This window comes from Vulpes lagopus, chromosome 5, assembly GCF_018345385.1.
Source record: "Vulpes lagopus strain Blue_001 chromosome 5, ASM1834538v1, whole genome shotgun sequence".
Classification (NCBI taxonomy): Eukaryota; Metazoa; Chordata; class Mammalia; order Carnivora; family Canidae; genus Vulpes; species Vulpes lagopus.
This window is the reverse complement of record NC_054828.1, coordinates 122,588,018-122,607,877: the sequence shown is the minus strand read 5'-3', so window position 1 is coordinate 122,607,877 and position 19,860 is coordinate 122,588,018. Positions and strand designations below refer to the sequence as shown.

The 19,860-nt window shown below is 39.8% G+C and overlaps 1 protein-coding gene across 1 annotated transcript in view; it reads right to left on the bottom strand.

Annotated features, from left to right (window-relative positions):
* NBAS (NBAS subunit of NRZ tethering complex) overlaps positions 1-19,860 on the bottom strand; it is a 322,232-nt gene that overhangs the window by 16,674 nt on the left and 285,698 nt on the right. The window contains 3 exon segments of the mRNA XM_041755246.1: positions 641-785; positions 4,485-4,624; positions 17,567-17,762. Of these exon segments, the coding sequence (XP_041611180.1) occupies positions 641-785; positions 4,485-4,624; positions 17,567-17,762 (481 nt within the window).

Below are 19,860 nucleotides of genomic sequence, written 5' to 3'. Positions count from 1 at the left end.
TGAGGCTGGATTCACAGCAGGGAGCTATAATTAATAAGTGCTTATTTGAGAATGTAAAATTTATATATATATTATGCAAATACCTCTGTGACAGCCAAATTATGGGATCAGAGAGAGAGAAGAGAATGATGGTCAAAATGGAGGAAGCTGAGTTTTTTCCACGTTTACAGAGAATAAATATTGTGGTTATGCAATCTTATCGTGATGACGATGATGCAGAAGGCAGGTAACAAGGGTTGCAGCTGGCCATCCGCCCAGAGGTGCGAGGAAGCTTACTATTCTTTGCCAGCTGGCTGGATCCGGGCAGAGATGACACACAGGCTGGCTCCCCAGACCTCTGGGCACGGGAGCTTGAGTTAAGACACATAAAAAGGCATCCAAAAGGAACGGAAAGCGGAGTTACACATTCTGGGACTTATAAAGGGAATATGCTTCAGTGCTCCAACAGAGACCAAACTACCTCAAAGCACCCTCTCAGCATGGCTATTCTTCATTTGATCTACTCCAAATTATGGGCCTTTACCTTCTGATAACTTCAGCTAAGTGTTCCTCAAGCACAGTCACTGGCACTGCTTATGATAAAGAGTTTGGATAAGGGAAGGGATGCCCCCCAGGAAAGCCACTTGATATATCCACTCACCTCTGCAGGGAGCATCTGCTTGGTGTTATATAAAGAGCGGCAGATTTTCAAGACCTCATTCCCTAGTGCCGCCCTGTTCTCCGCTGTACACCTGGTCAGCATCACCGTAGCTAGTCTCACCCATGGATTGCTGCTTATGCTGGTTCTGGGGAAGAAAAACATGAGGCACGAATGATTAATGTTATAACAACTGGGGTGTGAAATGTTAAAAAAGAAAAGACAGGCCACCTTTAGTAGTAAAATGCCTTTGGGAAATTGTAATCCTGATCCAGAAGATGTGGTCTTTCAAGTCCCTCTTGTAGAAAAGAGAACATCTTCCAGAGGAAAAAAAAAAAAAGAGCTTGCTGTGGCCTCCCCAAGTGCCCAGCGGGCCTCCCCAATAGGCCATGGGTGGGCACCCAGAACATAACAGGGGGACCCCACACCATAGCACGTCAAGCTCACAGGCTGGCTCCCTGGCTTCCCACTTGGGTGACTCAGGGGAGTCACTTCAACACTCAGCTTAGACAGTTGGTGCTGGGGAATCCACTCAACCTCTCTGGGCCTCAGTGTTTTTTCATTCTGAAAAAGCAATGTAATGTTCTCCTTGAAAAATTGCTTTATTCAGTGAATGATGTTTGTCCATAGTGTAACTCAATAGCAGAAACATCTCATCATTTAGGACCTACATACTGGCTCTTGTTTCTCCTGGGATTAGGGCGAGGAATCTGGGGGCAGGGCAGGAGTGAAGGACAGTAAGGGCCATGCACCGCAGAGGTCAGCCTGGGAGCACATGCAAGCAGTATGGAGGCCACTGTGCTCTTCATACGGTTCTCTAATTGCTTTCTGGTTCCCTTCTCTGGATGTAACTTCATACAAATATCACGATTTACATTTCAAGAGACAAATTAAAGATACATTCACTCAATGGGCCCAGGAACACATTACAGATTTTACTTATAGTGTTTTAAAATAATTGTACTATTTGTAAAGAGTCTGTTGTCTTAGTAGCACGCTCTAGGCTCTAGACACTGAACACCCAAGGGTGGTTCTTCCCTTGAAAGGATTTCATTCCTTGGCCCCTAAGGAAAATGACTCACAATACTAGCCTTCAGTGAAACCTCTGTGTCTCAGCTCAAACTAACATTGTGTGAGGACAAAGAATACTGCTTATTTCAAGCTAGGAACAAAGCTCTGTTGAGGGTCTGGTGGGCTGGGGAGTCTTCTGAACTCCTCTCTCCTGGATTTCCACTAAGGGCCACTTCACTGTGTCGACAATTATCAAAACGTATTTTTCACTGGTCAGTTTTGATACACTGGATGAGAATTATAAATCCCCCATAAGTACAAATCTATTATGCTTTCCTGCATTTTCCTACCAGTCAATTAAACTAAACACCCAAGTTGGTTCTAGTAAATTAATAGTCATGTAGATCAAGCAAATTTCTTAGCTTCTAACTTTATTGTGTTAACTGGCAACGTTCAGTCGTTATCACTCAATCCTTCCCTTCCTCTCCCTCCTGCCTTTCTCGCTCTTTCTCTTTCTCTCCTCCCTCCCTGATGGGGGTGGGTTATTCTGGAGGCACTTAAGTCATACACTAGATTACCTGCCAACCAAAAAAAAAAAAAAAAACGGAACTTAAAGGTACTTTTAAGAACCTATTTTTGAAGTGTCCCATCATTCAGTGTCTTGTGGTTAAACACCAATTTGGGCCAGGAAAAAAGCCAAAACAGACAACTTTATTTGACTTATCCTCAGGTCCTGTCTTGGATGGAGACATGGCTGGTAAGAGCAGTTTAAGCAGACCAGTAATGTTCTGTTTCTAATGATTTTATAAAGGAGGTTTTTTAAAATACAAGTTAGCAATTTACAAATTTCACTTCATTGTGGCTATAAAAGAAAGAATGCACCTTTAAAAACTAAGATTTTTAAAAACCTACAAATGCATTAAATGTTTAAAATGTAATAAATGTCTTAAGTGAAACTGATTTTACTTCTGGTGGGTAAGCACGTGTTTTGAAATGGTCATTGTTCTAAAAGTACCAGGAGCTGTAAAACCACTAAACTAATCTGCTAGAGGGGGCTGTATTTTGATTTTGAAAAATTCTCTTTAGACAGAGAGTTCCATTTTGAGTGTATGAAGAAATCTACAATGTAACCCTAATCATTTGCTTAAAAAGCAAAGTACTCCCGACAACCTAATTAGTGGGTCCCGCATCTACTGCACATTATTATCACGAATAGGAGCTGGGTAGAAACCGATTTCCAGGCCCCACAGAGAGATCTAGACTCAGCAAGCCAAGTATGGGATACTGCTTTTAACAAGCACCCATATGACCCAAGGCAGCTCTGCCAAGACAGCGGGGCCCAAACGGCAATGCTGCTTCAATGCAGTGTCACATCACGGAAAACTGAAGGCTATGATGGGAGAGCCTATACTGCAGGGCTTCAAATAGTGCAGGCAAGAACCTAATCTTAAAAGCTACATATCTGGGATCCCTGGGTGGCGCAGCGGTTTGGCGCCTGCCTTTGACCCAGGGCACGATCCTGGAGACCCGGGATCGAATCCCACGTCGGGCTCCTGGTGCATGGAGCCTGCTTCTCCCTCTGCCTGTGTCTCTGCCTCTCTCTCTCTCTCTCTCTCTCTCTCTGTGTGTGACTATCATAAATAAAAAAAAGAAAAAAAAAAAGCTACATATCTGCATGGCATCCATGCTACAAATGAAAGTGATCTAAGACACTTGGTTGGACCCCAAACAAAAACTCCTTGGTTTGCTTCAGAAATTCCTAAAGGTTTCATCCTAGGGTTAAGGTATAGAGTCTTCATTAGATGTTCTCTAGGAGTCCTTTCCACACTGCTCGTAGAATAATTTATCTTCAGGAAGAGCTCCTTCTTTAACTTCTGAGGCACAGAGATGTGCACTGGCCTAGGCAGCGTTGGCGGCTGAGCACAGCAGCATGAGATGGGTCATGGAGCAAGCAGGCGTTTGGAACAGGGGCACGGGTGCTCCAATTTACTGCCAACAAGGAGCAGCAGTTCATGACAGATAGCATATGTGCTCAGAGGAAAGCTGGCCACCTCTTCCAAAGGAATCCTTGGCTGACAGCACAGGGATGGCCTGACCACTGCGTGCAGCCACGAGTGGCAGCTGTGAGCTCAGCACGACATGGAGGGTGCACGGGCTGTGAAGGTGGCCAGTCGCTGGCGAGAGCCCTGCCTCCTCCACGTCCCAGCCATGTGTTGCTAGAAGTCCTTTACTTTTTGAGTTTCCATTCTCTGTTCTATAAAATTAGACAACACTGCCTTCTGGGTAGGTTTACTGAGTGAATTGATAATATATGTAAATTGCGCATAATACCGCGTGTCCTCAATAAATAAATGGAAATTATCAATTTATTCCATATGGATTCTCAAGTTAGCGCTGCAAGCTGTGTTAAAAGAGACTCAAACATTTTCTGGTGAAAATACTGGAACGAAATTATTTTGTCGACATTATAAATCAGATGTTATTTTTTTAAAGATTTTATTTATTCATCTGAGAGCGAGACATAGTAAGAGAGAGAGAGAGAGAACATGAGCAGAGGGAGAGGGAGAAGCAAACTCCCTGCTGAGCACAGAGCCCACCCAGTGCCCCTAAATCAGACATTATTATTAAGCATGATCTGATATTTTCAGAAAAAATATGTGTGTAGGAGCAAGGAGAAATGGAAAGAAACTGCAATACTTCAAATAAACAATTTTTATTTCCTCTAAAGGCTAATGTTGATTTTATATATTTCTTTTCATTGGCTCCTTTTGAAGGTATTGAATTTTTAAAACTAAAAGAGCAGACAAAAGAAATCTAATTTGATGTTAACACTTACACGGAATCATGTCTCATAGGCGGCCAAGCTTGCAAGAGCAAAACCAAGTGCTGAAATTCTACCTCCTGGTGGCTGGACTCTAGAAGTTCCACAAAGAGAGAATAGCGGTTCTCTTCATTCTCAATGTCAGCTATGTCTACCTAGAAATGGAAATACACACTTGATGCTCGTGGCAAAGGCTATTTAACTGGTCTACAGAAGAATTCGAATTTGAGGATTTTGATTAAACACTCTCCAAAATTTTTCCAATTCAACACTTCCACCCCTCTAAAAAAACAAAACAAAAAAAACAAAAAACTTCATAACACCGAGGCCTTATTCAATATCAAACACTTGTTAAAAAATTGTTTACAAAGAAGAAATCACAGGAATGTTCTTAGTGTTCTTTATGAAAATAAATTCAAACAAGTAGAAGGTTGGCTTTTTTAGTACATGTTATGTTAAAATACAGCATTATTGTGTATGAAATCATAGTAGTTAATCATACTTTTCATTAGCCAAAGTTTTTGTTTATCCTAAATGCATTTCTACTTTTCATTTTAACATTATTGTTGCTAAGTCTTCATGTTGTCTAGAAAATTTCTCTACTTTGAAATTAAAGATTGATGAAAGCACATTTGTCATTGGATTTTTGTTATACATCAAAATAAAGTAAAATATCCTTCATTCACATCTCCGTGTCTAACACAGAATAAGTTTTGATAAAAAAAAAAAAAGAATAAGTTTTGATAAAAAACACTAATTCATCCGCTCATTGCATAACTGAATGGTACTTTCTTTACATCAAGGAAGACCTGAAACAAATCACATCTCCGACATCTCTGTGGATGAAAATGTTTGCTATGTTAAGTTAGAAAGCAGTTTTAAATACAAAAGCAAGCCAACAGCTGGTTTTCCTGTTCCCTAGCCTCTCCTAACACAGATTCTCTACATTTGGGGCCCTAAGCCTCAGATGATGACAGATAACTTGAAAGGATAATGAAAACGGATGGTTACCTATACATTTGTTAAACTGTCTGTACAAATGCAGGTTTCCAAAGCATTTAATTTAATGGTCATTCTGGCTCCAATCCCAAGTAGCCACCTGAAAAAGTCATACCATGAAGTCTGCCTTTGCACAACAGTTGATATGCACCATGAAATGAGTGGTAATCCAAGTCCTGCTCACAAGGCAACCTGACAGATCCTTCAAAACCAGCCTGAAAGCCCCATGTCATTCTTCCATGGACTAATAACCCAAGAGCATCTTACAGTTTTTGAAATAATTTCAAAATCCAGGAAGAGTTCACCTCTGCAACCGTTTTGGTGGAGAACAGCACAGGTGTTATTAACCTCCCTTTACAGATGAGCAAACAGGCTCATCCGTCCTGGTAACATGGCCAGCAAGTGGCAGAGCCGATATGTAATTATAATCAGATCAGGATGCTCTGAAACTAGACAAGCTCTAAATTATTTAAATAGGTGATCTAATTGGGAGTTTGGCAATATGTTCTTGCCTATTTATAAAGAAATGTTAAAAAAAAAAAAAAAAAAGAAAGAAAAGAAAAAAAAAGCTCAAACTTAAGACATCCACCTGTTTTGACCTGACTCCTGCCTTCACCTCCTCTCCAGGCTCAGGTGCCCTGCATCCATCGTGCATACTTCCACCTCGGGAACTTTGATCTGTTTTCTCTGCCAGGCACATTCTTTCTACAGATAGCTGTAGGGCTCATTCGCTTATTTCCTTCAAATTTCTCAAATGTCATCTCATCAGAGAATGTGCTGCATAACTGCCCACCTTGGGTTGCATTCTCCTACACCATCTGTCTCCCTCACACCTCGGTTTATTTTCCTTTTTAGCATTTGCAAGTATGAGACATATTACATATGTATTTGCTTACTGTCTTTCTTCTTCCATAAGAATGGAAGCTGCTTGAAAAGTTTTTTGTTCATTGGTTTATCCTTACTACATAAAATAATGCCTGATAGACAGTAGATGCACAGCACTTACAGAGTGTATGAACTGATGGATATACAAATGAATAAATGAAGATAATCCACCGTTTGTAAAATACTGTAGCATGGAACAGTGATACTAAATATTTGTGGAGTGGCCATAAAGTTTTGACTTTTTTTTATTGGAGATAGACGTGAGGCTTATAAAGAAAATGCGATTGAGAAGGAAATCACTAAAAAAGACCCCGAAGGAGGCCTGTTTATTGACATTATGTCTCAACCAATAATGCTTTGTGTGTAGCTGTGTGATTTCAGCACAGACCCACTCTGCATCTCATTTCCCTCATCTGATATGTGGGATCCAAGAATCTCCAGAGTCTCAGAAGTTCTCAGGAGATGCCTGATGGTCTGCAGCAGGGAAAAAGGGTTGGAAAATGGTTGCTCTTTTCTGATTTAAAATCCAAGTTTTTATAGTTTATTTGAAGAAAGGGCTTTGTATTTTGAAAATATTTAAAAACAACTGAATGATAGGTCTGTGATGTTGCTAGCAGTGTCAATACTCTACTTGCTATAATTAACTCTTGCATAATTAATAACAAGTAGTTTCTCCTTTACATGGATTGTACTTAACACATACCATGAAAAGGAAAAGATAAGGAAAAAAGTGATTGTTTTCAGTATCATTTGGATTTCTTTCTTTTCAAAAACTATAACAGCTTGTCAATTTTTAGGACATGAAACGTATCCTAAGGGAGAGAAAGATCTTTAACTAAACTATAAATTAAACCTTTATATATTTGTTTTTAAATTATTGTGCCAATAAGTTTCCATTTTTAAAATGTGTTTAGCAATAAGTTTCTTTGTATAACACCTTCTTCATGTATACACAGACTTTTTTTTTTTTTCAGATTTTATTTATTTATTCATGAGAGTCACAGAGAGACAGGCAGCGACATAGACAGAGGGAGAAGCAGGCTCCCTGCGGGGAATCCGATGCGGGACTCAATCCCAGGACCCCGGGATCATGACTTGAGCCAAATGCAGAGCCTCCACCATGGAGCCACAGACTTTTTAAAAGTGTATCTTTATCAGGAAATATTTTCTTCTGAAACTTCATTAACCATTTTAAGTATTATAAAACTTACTTTTTAGACTACTGACCTCATATTTAAAACAGAAATGTGAAAAATATAGCAATTTAAACAATTATCCATTTTGGGTAGGCACACCTGTACACTCCCTCTCCATCTAAAGGGTTTCAAATGTTTAAGTTGTTCAGCTCTTAAAGAAAGCAATCTTAAATTCTCTACCAATATTGCTGTAGAAGCCTCACCTTACATTAAGAGGAGAAAAACGGACCTGAAAATGGACTTGAGTATGTGTTTTTTAACACATGAGACAGAATATACTTTGCTGGATAATCATTATATACTTTGATATACAAGTGCTAATTTAGGATTTGTGTCTACATATTAAAATATCTAAATTTATCTAAATTCACCAGGATAACGTAAGCTCATCCTGTTCAACGTATTCTAAAAGGTTTTAAGAATAAAATTAGAGGGTGCCTGTGTGGCTCAGTGGTTGAGTGCCTGTCTTGGGCTCAGTTGTGATCCTGGGGTCCTGGAATCGAGTCCTGCATCAGGTTCCCTGCAGGGGGCCTGCTTCTCCCTCTGCCTATATCTCTACCTCTCGCTCTGTGTCACTCATGAATAAATAAATAAAATCTTTAATAAACAAATAAATAAATAATAAAATCAGGTAACCAAAACTCAAAATGAATTTTTGCATGAAGATAAACATATGCAAAGGACTTCTAGCCTGAACAAAATGGCTCTGACCCTATTTTTCCCTACTCCTCCCTACTAAGCACAACTATAAACTTTGGAAATAATGAAAGAGACAACCAAATAACTCTTAAAGGTGGAAAAAAAAAAAAAAAACACCTAACTAGCTCGGGGCCCCAAGAGTGCAGGAACAACATATGCACAGTGTCTGGTATCCCCTCATACAATAGAAGGATCCTGAGACTCAGCATGTTCTGACTCCCGACTGAAAAATACAAGACAACCCAGGTAAGGTCATCTCTCATCAGAGTTCCAGAAGGAAGGGAGAAAGAAGGTAGAGTTTAGAGAGTATTTTAGGAAATAACATTTCAAAGCTTACCAAAATTGGTAGAAGATATTAATCTACAGATTCAAGAAGCTGAGCTAACCCCAAACAGCGTAAGCCCAAAGAAATCTATGCCCAGAAACATCATAATTAAATTCTTGAAAACTAAATTTAGACACAGAAAAAAAAATCTTGAAAGCGGCCAGAGAGAACAATACATTACTTATAGAGAGAAGAAAAATTTTAATAACAGGGCATTGCTTATCTGAAACCACAAAGGCCAGAAAGAAGTGGCACAATATTTTTCAAGTGTTAAAAGAACTGTCAACTATAAGTTCCATATACAGTAAAACTATCCTTTAGAAAAAAAGGATAAATGAAACATTCTCAGGTAAGGAAAACCAAAAGAATCTGTCATTAACAGCCTTCATCTTAAAGACTGGCTAAAGAAACTTCTTCAAACAGAAAGGACATGCATTTTGGCCCAATATATTTTCATATCACAACTAGTAATGCTACTCATTCATGGCTACAAAAATTAATCTAAAGTTGAAGAAAATCGCAATGTTATAAATCTGACAAATTATCTGAAAACAATTAAAGAGGAAAAGTATTGTTCTGAATCAATAAAAGCAAAAGCAACAGGTCTGAGAGGCCTACAGAAGTTGTGGGAGCATCAGATCGGTATTAATACCATGGGAATTTAAGTTCCCTAAAATATCTGAAAACAAGGTGCTGGCTGAACATGAATGCAGACCTAGGAAAGAATCAGATTATCTCTTCCAGAAAGTGCACAGTTCATATTAAAATATGCACTGCCAGCATCTAAATATGCTTCAGGCAACTGTGAGGAGTACAGAGAACTGACCTATATGCCTAAACAGCTACAAGATGAAATGACCAGAGAACATATTTTAGCTTTGAGGAAGAACAAACTATGGGTGGCTGGCAAAAGCTTCAACACACCTCACCAAGGAGACTGTAAAGTAATGATAAAAAGCCATTTGATTAAGGGACGCCTGAGTGGCTCAGTGGTTGAGCATCTGCCTTTAGCTCAGGGAGTGATCTTAGAGTCCTGGGATCGAGTCTCACATCCAGCTCCCCACAGGGAGCCTGCTTCTCTCTCTGCCTATGTCCTTGCCTCTCTCTGTGTGTCTATCATGAATACATAAAATCTTTTTTTTTAAAAAAGCCATTTGATTAAATATGCAGCTTTCAAAATAATGCTGATAAAATCAAAGTAACATGAAAGACATTATACTTTGGAGACATTACTGGACCTTTCTGAGGCTTAACTGCTTCTTCTGTAAGACGAAGATAACACATATCACACGATAGTTGTGATTATTAAATAAGACAATGTGAATAAGACAGACAGCAAAGTGACTGGCACGTGGTAGGGACGTAATAAATGATGAGTATTATTTATGTTACAGCTACATATAAAAAGCAGAAAGCTGGATGTGTGTTGTGATTTCTTCTAGTAAGAATTAGGTCTATAGATTAAACAAGGCAGAAAAAGAACACAAAACAATGGCTGTTTTAGGATAATGGAATCATGGGTTAACGTTCATCTCTTTTAAAAGTCTCATTTATTTGTACAACACACGATTTGGAATGGCTCCATGGCATGCAATCTAGAGATGAGTGAAAATAATTAGCAATTTCTCCCAAGTTTTTCTTCTACGTTTTGTTTTATTCTACCCTTTTCTCCAGTGAAAGAGAATATACGCCTTCCCCACCCCTCTCCCCTCCCAGGGAGTGGGGGAGGGAGTAAAAATGTCCAATATTTTACAGGTACCCTACAAGTTAGGGACGATTCCACCCAGATACCTCTAACTAATGTCATGGGATTTTAAAGGGCAATATTCAAATGTGACTCGAACATAAAGATATCTCTCTCTCGTCTCTGAAAGCGATGCTTCTGTCCTCATTGAATTAGGGGACTTCGGCCCTTGGTACAAGTTAATCTGTCAAGTAGCTGCAGCCTCCTTATCAGACAGAGTCACTGTCCTTGAAGAAATGGACTGAATCACCTATTCCCAGATGAAAACAGCTTTAACCTGAAATTTCTCTGTGGCCCGTTGAGTGAACAGGGCTCCCCGAAACTGAGGCACCCTCCTGAAATCCCAGAGGCACTGGCGATGTGGCTTATTTTCCCTTCAGGTATTTGTGAATATGAAATAGGTATTAGTGCACATAAACATACTTCATGAGTGGAAAACAATTACCATCATGCAGAGGATTATTCTTGATGTAGTAAAATTAATCACCATATTTCTACCTTCCACAGGAGCTGATCACTGGCTATACTGCCTCTATGATTTAAGCAATTTTGGGGGTACATCTGAAATTCCCTCCAAACAAAAAGTGGAAAGAAAAAAAGAGAGGAAGTCATCCCCAGCTACCCCGTATTCTCACCACTCGCCAACATCCAAATGCTGGAATGTTTCCTACCTATTCTGCCGTCATACTGCAACTTTTCTAATTCTTAAAAGGAATGAGGAGACAGCACTGCTATAGGAGAGGTTAGGAGTGTGACCAGTGTGGTTGCTGAGGTTCTCGGGCCTGTGGGTGTGAGGCCCTGGATGTGACCGTCCCGCCACAAAAAAAGCCCCCGTGGGTCCTGGGCTGACTTGACCCCGGGAGGAGTGTGCCCTGGGATGGAGGAAGCAGTCCTGCCCAGTGACGTGTACTAAACCCAGGCGTGTGTCCAAGGAGGAGGTCGCTGTGACCTAGGACAAATACAAGGCTATGAAGAAGTGTAGGGGTAAGCAGAGCCTCCCTATCTCACCACACAGCCCCCACTCCCCAAATGCGTTGTTTAGATTTTAAACACAGCCCTGAACTTAGTGTCTTCCTCCACAAAACTGGTTTGTCCTCTGCTCTTTCCTGGTGCTGCTTCGTCCTTAGCGACTTGAGCAAACATCAGAGGGACACTGGCTGTGTTTCTTGTCCCCCCACATCTAAGCAGTCCCCGGGGCCCCTGGTAATAACTTCTTCAGCTTTCTTTACCCTCCTCTATCTTCACAGCTGGTACCAGGTTCAGGGCCAAGTTCAGGGAACTTGACTGCTGCCTCTGTCCCCTGCCTGGTACCTCTCCTGCCCACTGTCCAGGCAAAGGTCAGAGGGGTTCTCCTAAAACACACGTCTGATCACGCAGCTTCTCAGGCATCCCCCTTCCTTGTGGGCTTAGCACCGTCAAAGTGAAACCTGAGCAGGACGGCAGAAGGGGTCTGACCCGCTTCTTTCTAGTTTCGTCTCTTGCGTTCATTCCAGACACCCAGCTGCGAACTTAGTTCAAGACTCCCCTCCTCGGGGATCCCTGGGTGACTCAGCGGTTTAGTGCCTGCCTTCAGCCCAGGGCGTGATCCTAAAGTCCCAGGATCGAGTTTCACGTTGGGCTCCCTGCATGGAGCCTGCTCTCCCTCTGCCTGTGTCTCTGCTTCTGTCTCTATGTGTCTCTCATGAATAAATAAATAAAATCTTAAAAAAAAAAAAAAAAGACTCCCCTCCTCGGAGCAGGTTTTCCTGGAGGCAGTGGCTACATACCCTCCCTGGAACCCAATGCATTGTGCAGACGTCTGCCTTAGCTCCTACAGTCTTTGGGGAATTTGCTTCTTTGAATATGTATCTACGTGCTCCACTGGATCAGAGTCCCCACACCAACAGAGCCCATTTGCCTGGACCAGAGTTGGAGATTTACATGTATTATCCTATCACGAGAGGGTTAGTAACATCTCCAGGGTCACAGAGCGAATGAGCGGTAACACTGGGATCTGAATGTAGTTCTGTTTGAAGAGCCCAAACACTCTACTGCTAATTGCCTGGTCTCTTTGTCTATCCCTGGAGTATAACACAGTGAATGGTTCATAATCTGTGCTTGAAGAATCTTCAATGAATATTTCACATACAACAGTTATCAGGCACAGCTTTTTTCAGCATGTTCTGATTGAGCAGCAGTGAACACACACAGTGTTCTGTATACAGACAGTGAAAAATGCTAAGAGATAAAGCAATGCTTTCTGTTTTCTCAATCAAACTCCTCATTCCTCATGCCTAGTCACATTCAATCCAGGCAAAGCCACAGCAGAAAGAAGATGAGCAGAGCATGCTTCATGTAGTCTAGCGCAACCCAAACGTTAGTGCTGAGTATCTTTCCCTGGCAGATGGGAAGAAGTGTGGTGTAGAGCCAGGAACACAGACTTTGAGATCAGGCATTACTGGGTTTGAACTCCAGTACTATCGTTCACAAGCTGGGTGACCTTACTAGGCTATGTGACTTCATCTCAAACAGAGAATGGGAACGACTTGCAAGGCTGTCCGAAGCATTACAAGTAGTCATGTGCACTTAGTATGCATTTCGCAGTCCCTTCTTCTTCCCTCAATGATAACCACGACAAGAGAGAAAATCTTTAAAGGAAAAAACCCCTTATTCATAAAGGGAGGCCTTCCAAGGTTTCCAAGTATTTGTAGAACCCAGTAACACGTATGCTCTCTTAACTTTAATCATCTTAGGATGCTCCATTAGAGCATTATCAAAATCAAGCTCCATTACAACATTTCAGATCTCTTGCTTACGTCCAGACAAAAATGTTTATACTGGCTGGTCAGAAATCACTGTCAACAAAGTACAGCAAGTTAGTACAGAATAGTATCAATCTAAAAGCACCAGGCCACTGTGTAAGGGAACCTTTCCATTATTCCAAGCAAATCATTTTGCTTGCATTTAAGAGAGAAGCAGCATGGTCTAACCCTTATGGCAAGAGGAATGGATTGAAACTCTGGGGTCCTGGCCTTGCCATTTTAAAGGTGACCTTAGTAAGTTTTTTTTTAAAAAAATAATATTCATTTATTCAACAAATATTTACTGAGTGTAAGAGCCCTTTTCTTGTGACATTTATATTCTAATGGAGGAAGAAAGACATCATATAATGGACAGGAAGAGAGAAGTTTAGCAATAGTGAGGATTACAAGAAAACTAAAGAGGGTCTGATATAGACTGTGACTAGGGGCCTACTTTAGGATGCATTTTAGAAATGGTGACATTTAAGCTAAAATTAGAGAAAGTAACTTCTTCTTTCTGGATATCACGTCCTTTTCTATAAAATGTGACCATGGAACGAACTGGCATGCTTTTGAAAGTTTCCTCTGGTTCCAGGAATTGGTTTCCATAGCTATTAAAGATATCTTACATGTATGGATAATTTAAATGTGTGGGATATGTGTGTGTGGGCACATATATTTTTAACATTAAATATTATCCTATACTTGATTAAGAAATCATTTACGGCAGTGAGTCTTAGCTTTGAAGACATTTAAGGTAAAAATAAATTCTTTGTTAAGAAACTAAATCTAAGTTGGCGTACTAAATTTAGGTTGGTGTACTAAACTAAACCTGTTCTTCTGTTCACTGCCTGAGATCTGATACATTGTGTATTTTATTAATGTTCTGGTAAATGAAGCCAGACTGGCCGCTGATCAGAAGAGTTAAAATGTCCTTGCGTGTTTCAAAGTAGGCAAAATGCATGAATTTGTAATAAGATTATAACTTTTCTTAAACTGGGGTGCCTGTCTGGGTAGCTCAGTTGGTTAAGAGTCCAACTCTTGATCTCAACTCAGGTCTTGATCTCAGGGTAAGTTTGAGCCATGCGTGGGCTCCATACTGGGCGTGGAGTCTACTTTAAAAAAGTTCTCTTAAATTAATTTTTTCTGGTGATCACTTGCAACCACAAATCCAGACAGAATGAAATTTAAAGGGTGCAACTCTAAACCACATGTCCTTTTATATAAGAGGAGGAAAAACAATAAAGCGAAGGGGTATGTGATTTTTTGAGGAAAGATCAGTATTTTGGCCCGTATTTTTCATGCACCAGTTGACTAGAAAATTACAAAACCTGAAAAACTCAGATAAATTGTATCAAGGGAATGAATACCATACATTCATCCCTTCTCCCCCTCCCCCCATAGCTCATCTCCCTCTCTTTTCCCTTGTCCTCCATGCCAGAGTACTTTTCTGGAATGGGCAGAAAGGCCTCTCAAGCTATTGAAAAATGAGGGCCTCTGAATTTTTAATTCTGTTAACTAATCATGAGAAAACTAGAATAGAAATTGCTGTCTCTCTGAGAACCAGTGAGGTAGCAGGCTCCACAGATTCTGTGTTTAATTTTGCAGAAGCTGGCTGGTTTCCCAGCAACACACTGATTTGTGGGGCCACTACTTTGGGCACCTCGAGGATAATTAAATATTAAGTCCCTCTTTGATGTATGCAAAGTCTGCCTAAGAGGATTACCAGCCACAGCAAAGGTAGCAGTCCTACATTTTCTGGTAATTGAACATTGCAATATCATTATCTATTCTTATCTTTGCTCTGTAAGAATCTGTCTCTACCCTTAATATTACCTTTGAGAATGAAGAAAGGGATACGGAACAAAGAACATGTGAGCCGGTGCAATCAACATTTCGGGGTCTTCTAGGTGTTTTGGATAGAGATGAGGAAGACCTCAGTGTATGTGGGAAGAAATGACAATGAGCTCCATCTCCTCCAGTTCTGGAATCTTCTCTGAGGCAATAAAGCAACAGAGGAGGAAGGGTGGCCAAGACCTATGCTTACAAAGGATTTGTCCATCAGGCCTTGATCTTTCTAATGCTCCAGTGAAAGGTAACACAGGTTTTTAAAAACAATAATGGAGAGACGTCAAACATAAACCCTGGGCACCATTCTGTAACATTCTAGAAGTTGCTGCTATTTCCGCTGTAAGCCACACGTTTTCTGTGTTCATTTTCCATGTAGCAAACAGTTATTTACAATTATAGGCAGTTTCCTGACCAAAGTCACTTGCTCTCTGAAACAGACTTGAATCAGCAATGCCAGGCTGACACAGAATACTTGCTTTTTACGGGAGGAGGAGACACTCACGGACTTAATTTATTTGGGAAGAGACTACAGATGAATGGCATAATTAAGCCACAGGGTAGTTTCTGTATTTCTACTACGGAATCTACATACAGACTTTGAAGGAGAAAAGCCAGGCTGTGCTCAGTGAAACAGTCCAGTCAGTTCAGAAAAGTACATGGGAAAGGAATCTTAACAAAGGCTAAGCTCCCTTAGATCATATTTTTGGAAAATGTTTCACTATGAAGAAATTAAAATCTCAGAAGTATCTAGAAATCACTGGAATCCTATAAAAGTTGAAACATGTTCTTTGGGTATATGGAAAGCTAAGGAAAGCTTACAAGAAGAAATAGTGGTTATACTCCTACTATTGCAGAAGCATTTTGCTCCAAATATCAAAGTGTCTGTTCTACTCTCTAAATATGACAAAGAAGATGGATGTTTTCCCCTTTCCCTGGTCTCCACGTTGTTTTGTAATATTGTTGGTATATGAATCTGACAGGACATGAAGCGAGGCTCCAAACAGAAACTGGCCTCGTTGTCCCACCAGGCTCTGGCCATTAAGGAAGAGGAAACCGAGCAAGGTTGAGAACCTGTAACCTGGAGATTCTGTCAGAACAGCACCTAGTGGTAGGGATGTTCGTTTATTTTGGAATGAGTCATAATCCAAGATTCCACATGGCAAAAATAACACAACCTAATTCTGAGCCTTCCTCTGAGATACTATATGAACCTTCCTGTTAGCATTCCTCTAAGATCGACTACACCAGAGACCTGGAATATTTTTATTGTCTATTGCATTTGTGTTCACAGACTGTTCTTTAAAAAGACTATTAGTGACTTCTTAACGTAATTCAAGGCTGAATGTTGAGACTAAATATGTTGGTAAGGTCATGGGGCTTCAGAAAGAGTATTATTCAGATAACAGTGACTTTTCATATAATCCATTTCAGCAATTTGGCCAGATTAGAGAATCTCTGGTAAATCCATCTTTTCTGCATCTCAAATTCTCTAACTCCAAAGAATAGATAATAGTATTTACCCCTTTCTCTCACATAGGTTAATAAGAATATGTAAGATAATAATTATGAAGATGTTCTGAGATGAGTCTCAAGATATTCTTCACACTGGATTCATTAAAAAAAAAGAAATTTATAGTTCTTTCAATGTAGTAATAAGGACATAAATATTAATTATAAAGCAAAGCTTTAAAATTAGAAGGTAAAATGAGGTGTAGTCAGACTTCCAGGAAACTCTTGCAGAGATTATGTGGGAAGTCTTATTTTACTGGCATATGGCCTACTCTGCAGGCTAATGCACTTCACTGAGATTACTGATCCTTACATCCTATGTCTTTAGGATGCATCAATTTAGAGTTCGAGCCAAACTTCGATGGCCACCATATTTCTTTGATTTAGGAATCAGAATTCCCATTTACTCAATCAACAAATATTCGAGCTCAGAGTATGTACATAACACACTTAGGGGAATTCAAAAGACACATCCTCCAGGACTTCTGAGTTTCTACAGTAGTGGGGAGACAAGACTTTAATAGTAGTAATGATAATGATAATGATACATAATTAAAGCTCAAATGTGTGGAATTCAAAGTTGAGTTTGAAATGGACATGGAAGGTTCCAGAGAGATGACAGACTGAGTGAGTCTTGAAGGATGGGATAGAGAAACAGATCCTGTGTGTGTGCTACATCATCGATCTAGATACAGAAGTGAGAGGAGGGCACCTGTCTGCCTGGGAAGAGTATGAAAAAAATGAATTAGCTAAACAGCATACTGAATTTCCATTTCCATCCGCATTTCCCCAAGGACAGAGAGAGCTGCGATAATTAACTGATACTGTGAAGAATCCGGACTATATCCTATGAAGAGAAAAATGATACACACATGTGAGGGGAATGAGATATAACCTCCAGTGCACATACACATTCAAACATATGGACAAATCCGAAGCAATTCTGTTGTACATATTTAACTACTAAACAGCTGGATTGAAGAACATAGTGGAAAGCTTGCATTACCAAGCTGATTATTCACTGGAGGGTAGTTTAAAGTAATAAGGAAATAACCTCCAATTATTTTTAATAGGGAAAATATTCAGTAACCGGTCGGATGCTCCCTTACCTGTCTCTGGGGCCAAGTGGCTTTGAGAATGGCTTCTGTTCTAAAGAACACAAGGAGCTTGCCATCCTCCTCCGTCAGGTTAAATGACTGTCCCAAAATCTGCAGCACCTGAATTCGGGGTGTCACGGGCCAGGAGTCATCAGCACAGAAAGGGCGCAGCCACTCTAGCAGGTCCTCAGAGGAAACCAGCTCTTCTCTGAAGGGCAAGATCAAAGGTTAAATAAATAGGAACTTTTCTTTTTTTAAATTTCAGTAATCAAATGTGACCCAAGGACTTGTTTGTTGGGTGATTAATTTTTTTTTCCTTTTGAGAAGAAAAATTTAGGTTTTAAAATTTTTTTTTTAATTTTTTATTTATTTTATGATAGTCACAGAGAGAGAGAGAGAGGCAGAGACACAGGCGGAGGGAGAAGCAGGCTCCATGCACCGGGAGCCTGATGTGGGATTCGATCCCGGGTCTCCAGGATCGCGCCCTGGGCCAAAGGCAGGCGCCAAACCGCTGCGCCACCCAGGGATCCCAAAATTTAGGTTTTAAATGGCTTAAGACAATCCTATTAGATATTTAAAAACTATGTAAAATGAATATAATTTTTACACAGTATCACACTGAGTTACATAAAGCAGATGAAAAATAATTACTATATCCTTAGCTACTCTCTATGTCTTATGCAAAGTTTAATAAGAAGTACAGTTTACTTCTGTTTATGATATACAGAGAGCCAGGCATCATTATCATTCTAAGTTTTATATAAACTACTACTAGTTGACAATAACTACACAAAGTAGATACTATAATTTCCATTTTATTTAAACTTTTTTTCAGTTGTAGACATAACTAACATATAATATTGTGAAGTTTAAGTGCATAAATTTTTTTTTAAGATTTTATTTATTTATTCATAGAGACACAGAGAGAGAGAGAGAGGCAGAGACACAGGCAGAGGGAGAAGCAGGCTCCATGCAGGGAGCCGGATGTGGGACTCAATCCCGGGTCTCCAGGATCACACCCCGGGCTGCAAGCGGTGCTAAACCACTAAGCCACCAGGGTTGCCCTAAGTGCATAACTTAATGATTTGATATATGTACATATTGTGGAATGGTTACCAAGAAGTTTAGTTCACATTCATTACCCAACAATTTTTTTCTTGAGATTAGAATTTTTAAGATCTACTCTCTTAGTATTCTTCAAATATATAATAATGGTAACTACAATCCTTAAACTGTGCATGTAAATTCCTTTTTATAGATGAGGAAATAGGCTTCAAGGAAGGGATACGATATGCTCACAGACATGTAGAATAGTGCAATACAACCCCAAAGTCCATGTTCTTTCTACCACTTTTCTCTCTGGTAGATTTTCAATAAGGGATTAGAGCATCAGGTTTCATACTACCCTAAGGATAAAATATGAATGCATGGTTACTAAAGAATTGTGAAGGAACTATTTGCACAACTTTCTATCTAACACTAGAATCTCTCCTCTCTTGTAATCCCAAATGGGCCATCTCAGGAAAATAACTGGTTTGATGATGATGTCAATGAATTACTACTGATTACTGTTAAGAGGTCTCATATAGATACCTCACTTGCACAAGGCCCCAGAAAGCAGTGCTAAAGCACAAATCATATAGGTTTTGCTGTAATCACATCCTCATGAGGCTTCCAGCAATAAATTCCAGCAATAACTCACCTACACCAAGTCTCAAATTCTACAACCTAACAGGACCAAAGGAAATCTTTAAAAATTTGACAATTACCACTGAATGTTTCTGTTAGTACACATTCTGTAATACACTTGTCAATACAGTTTCATGGAAATTCAAATTAAAAAGACAATTCATTACTTGTATTTAGGAATTAAATAAATTATTAAATGCCATAGATAATAGGCTTAAGCATTTTCTAAATTAGGAAATCACTTGTTAGCTTTACCTATGTGTCTTTGATATGTATCAAAACTGGCAAAAGTGGGGTGCAAGAAAAGTAGACTGCCACTGATATTTCAGTGTGGAAATCTAAAATAAGCAGAAATCATCATGTAGTGGAAAAGTATTTGGGGGGAATGTGATGGAACTATGAACCCTGGCCCCATCATGTGCTAACAGCTCCAGATAAAAATCATGAATGTCATCATTCCCAATTTATAGTAAGTAGACATAGGTCCTGAGAATGTGTCTCTTGGAGTCTTTGAAACCAAGAAAAGTATATAAAGTACTCAGCCACAGTACACAGCACAGAGGAATTACTTAATAAATGATACACCATTGTCTGCATAATGATCATTAGGATTATCA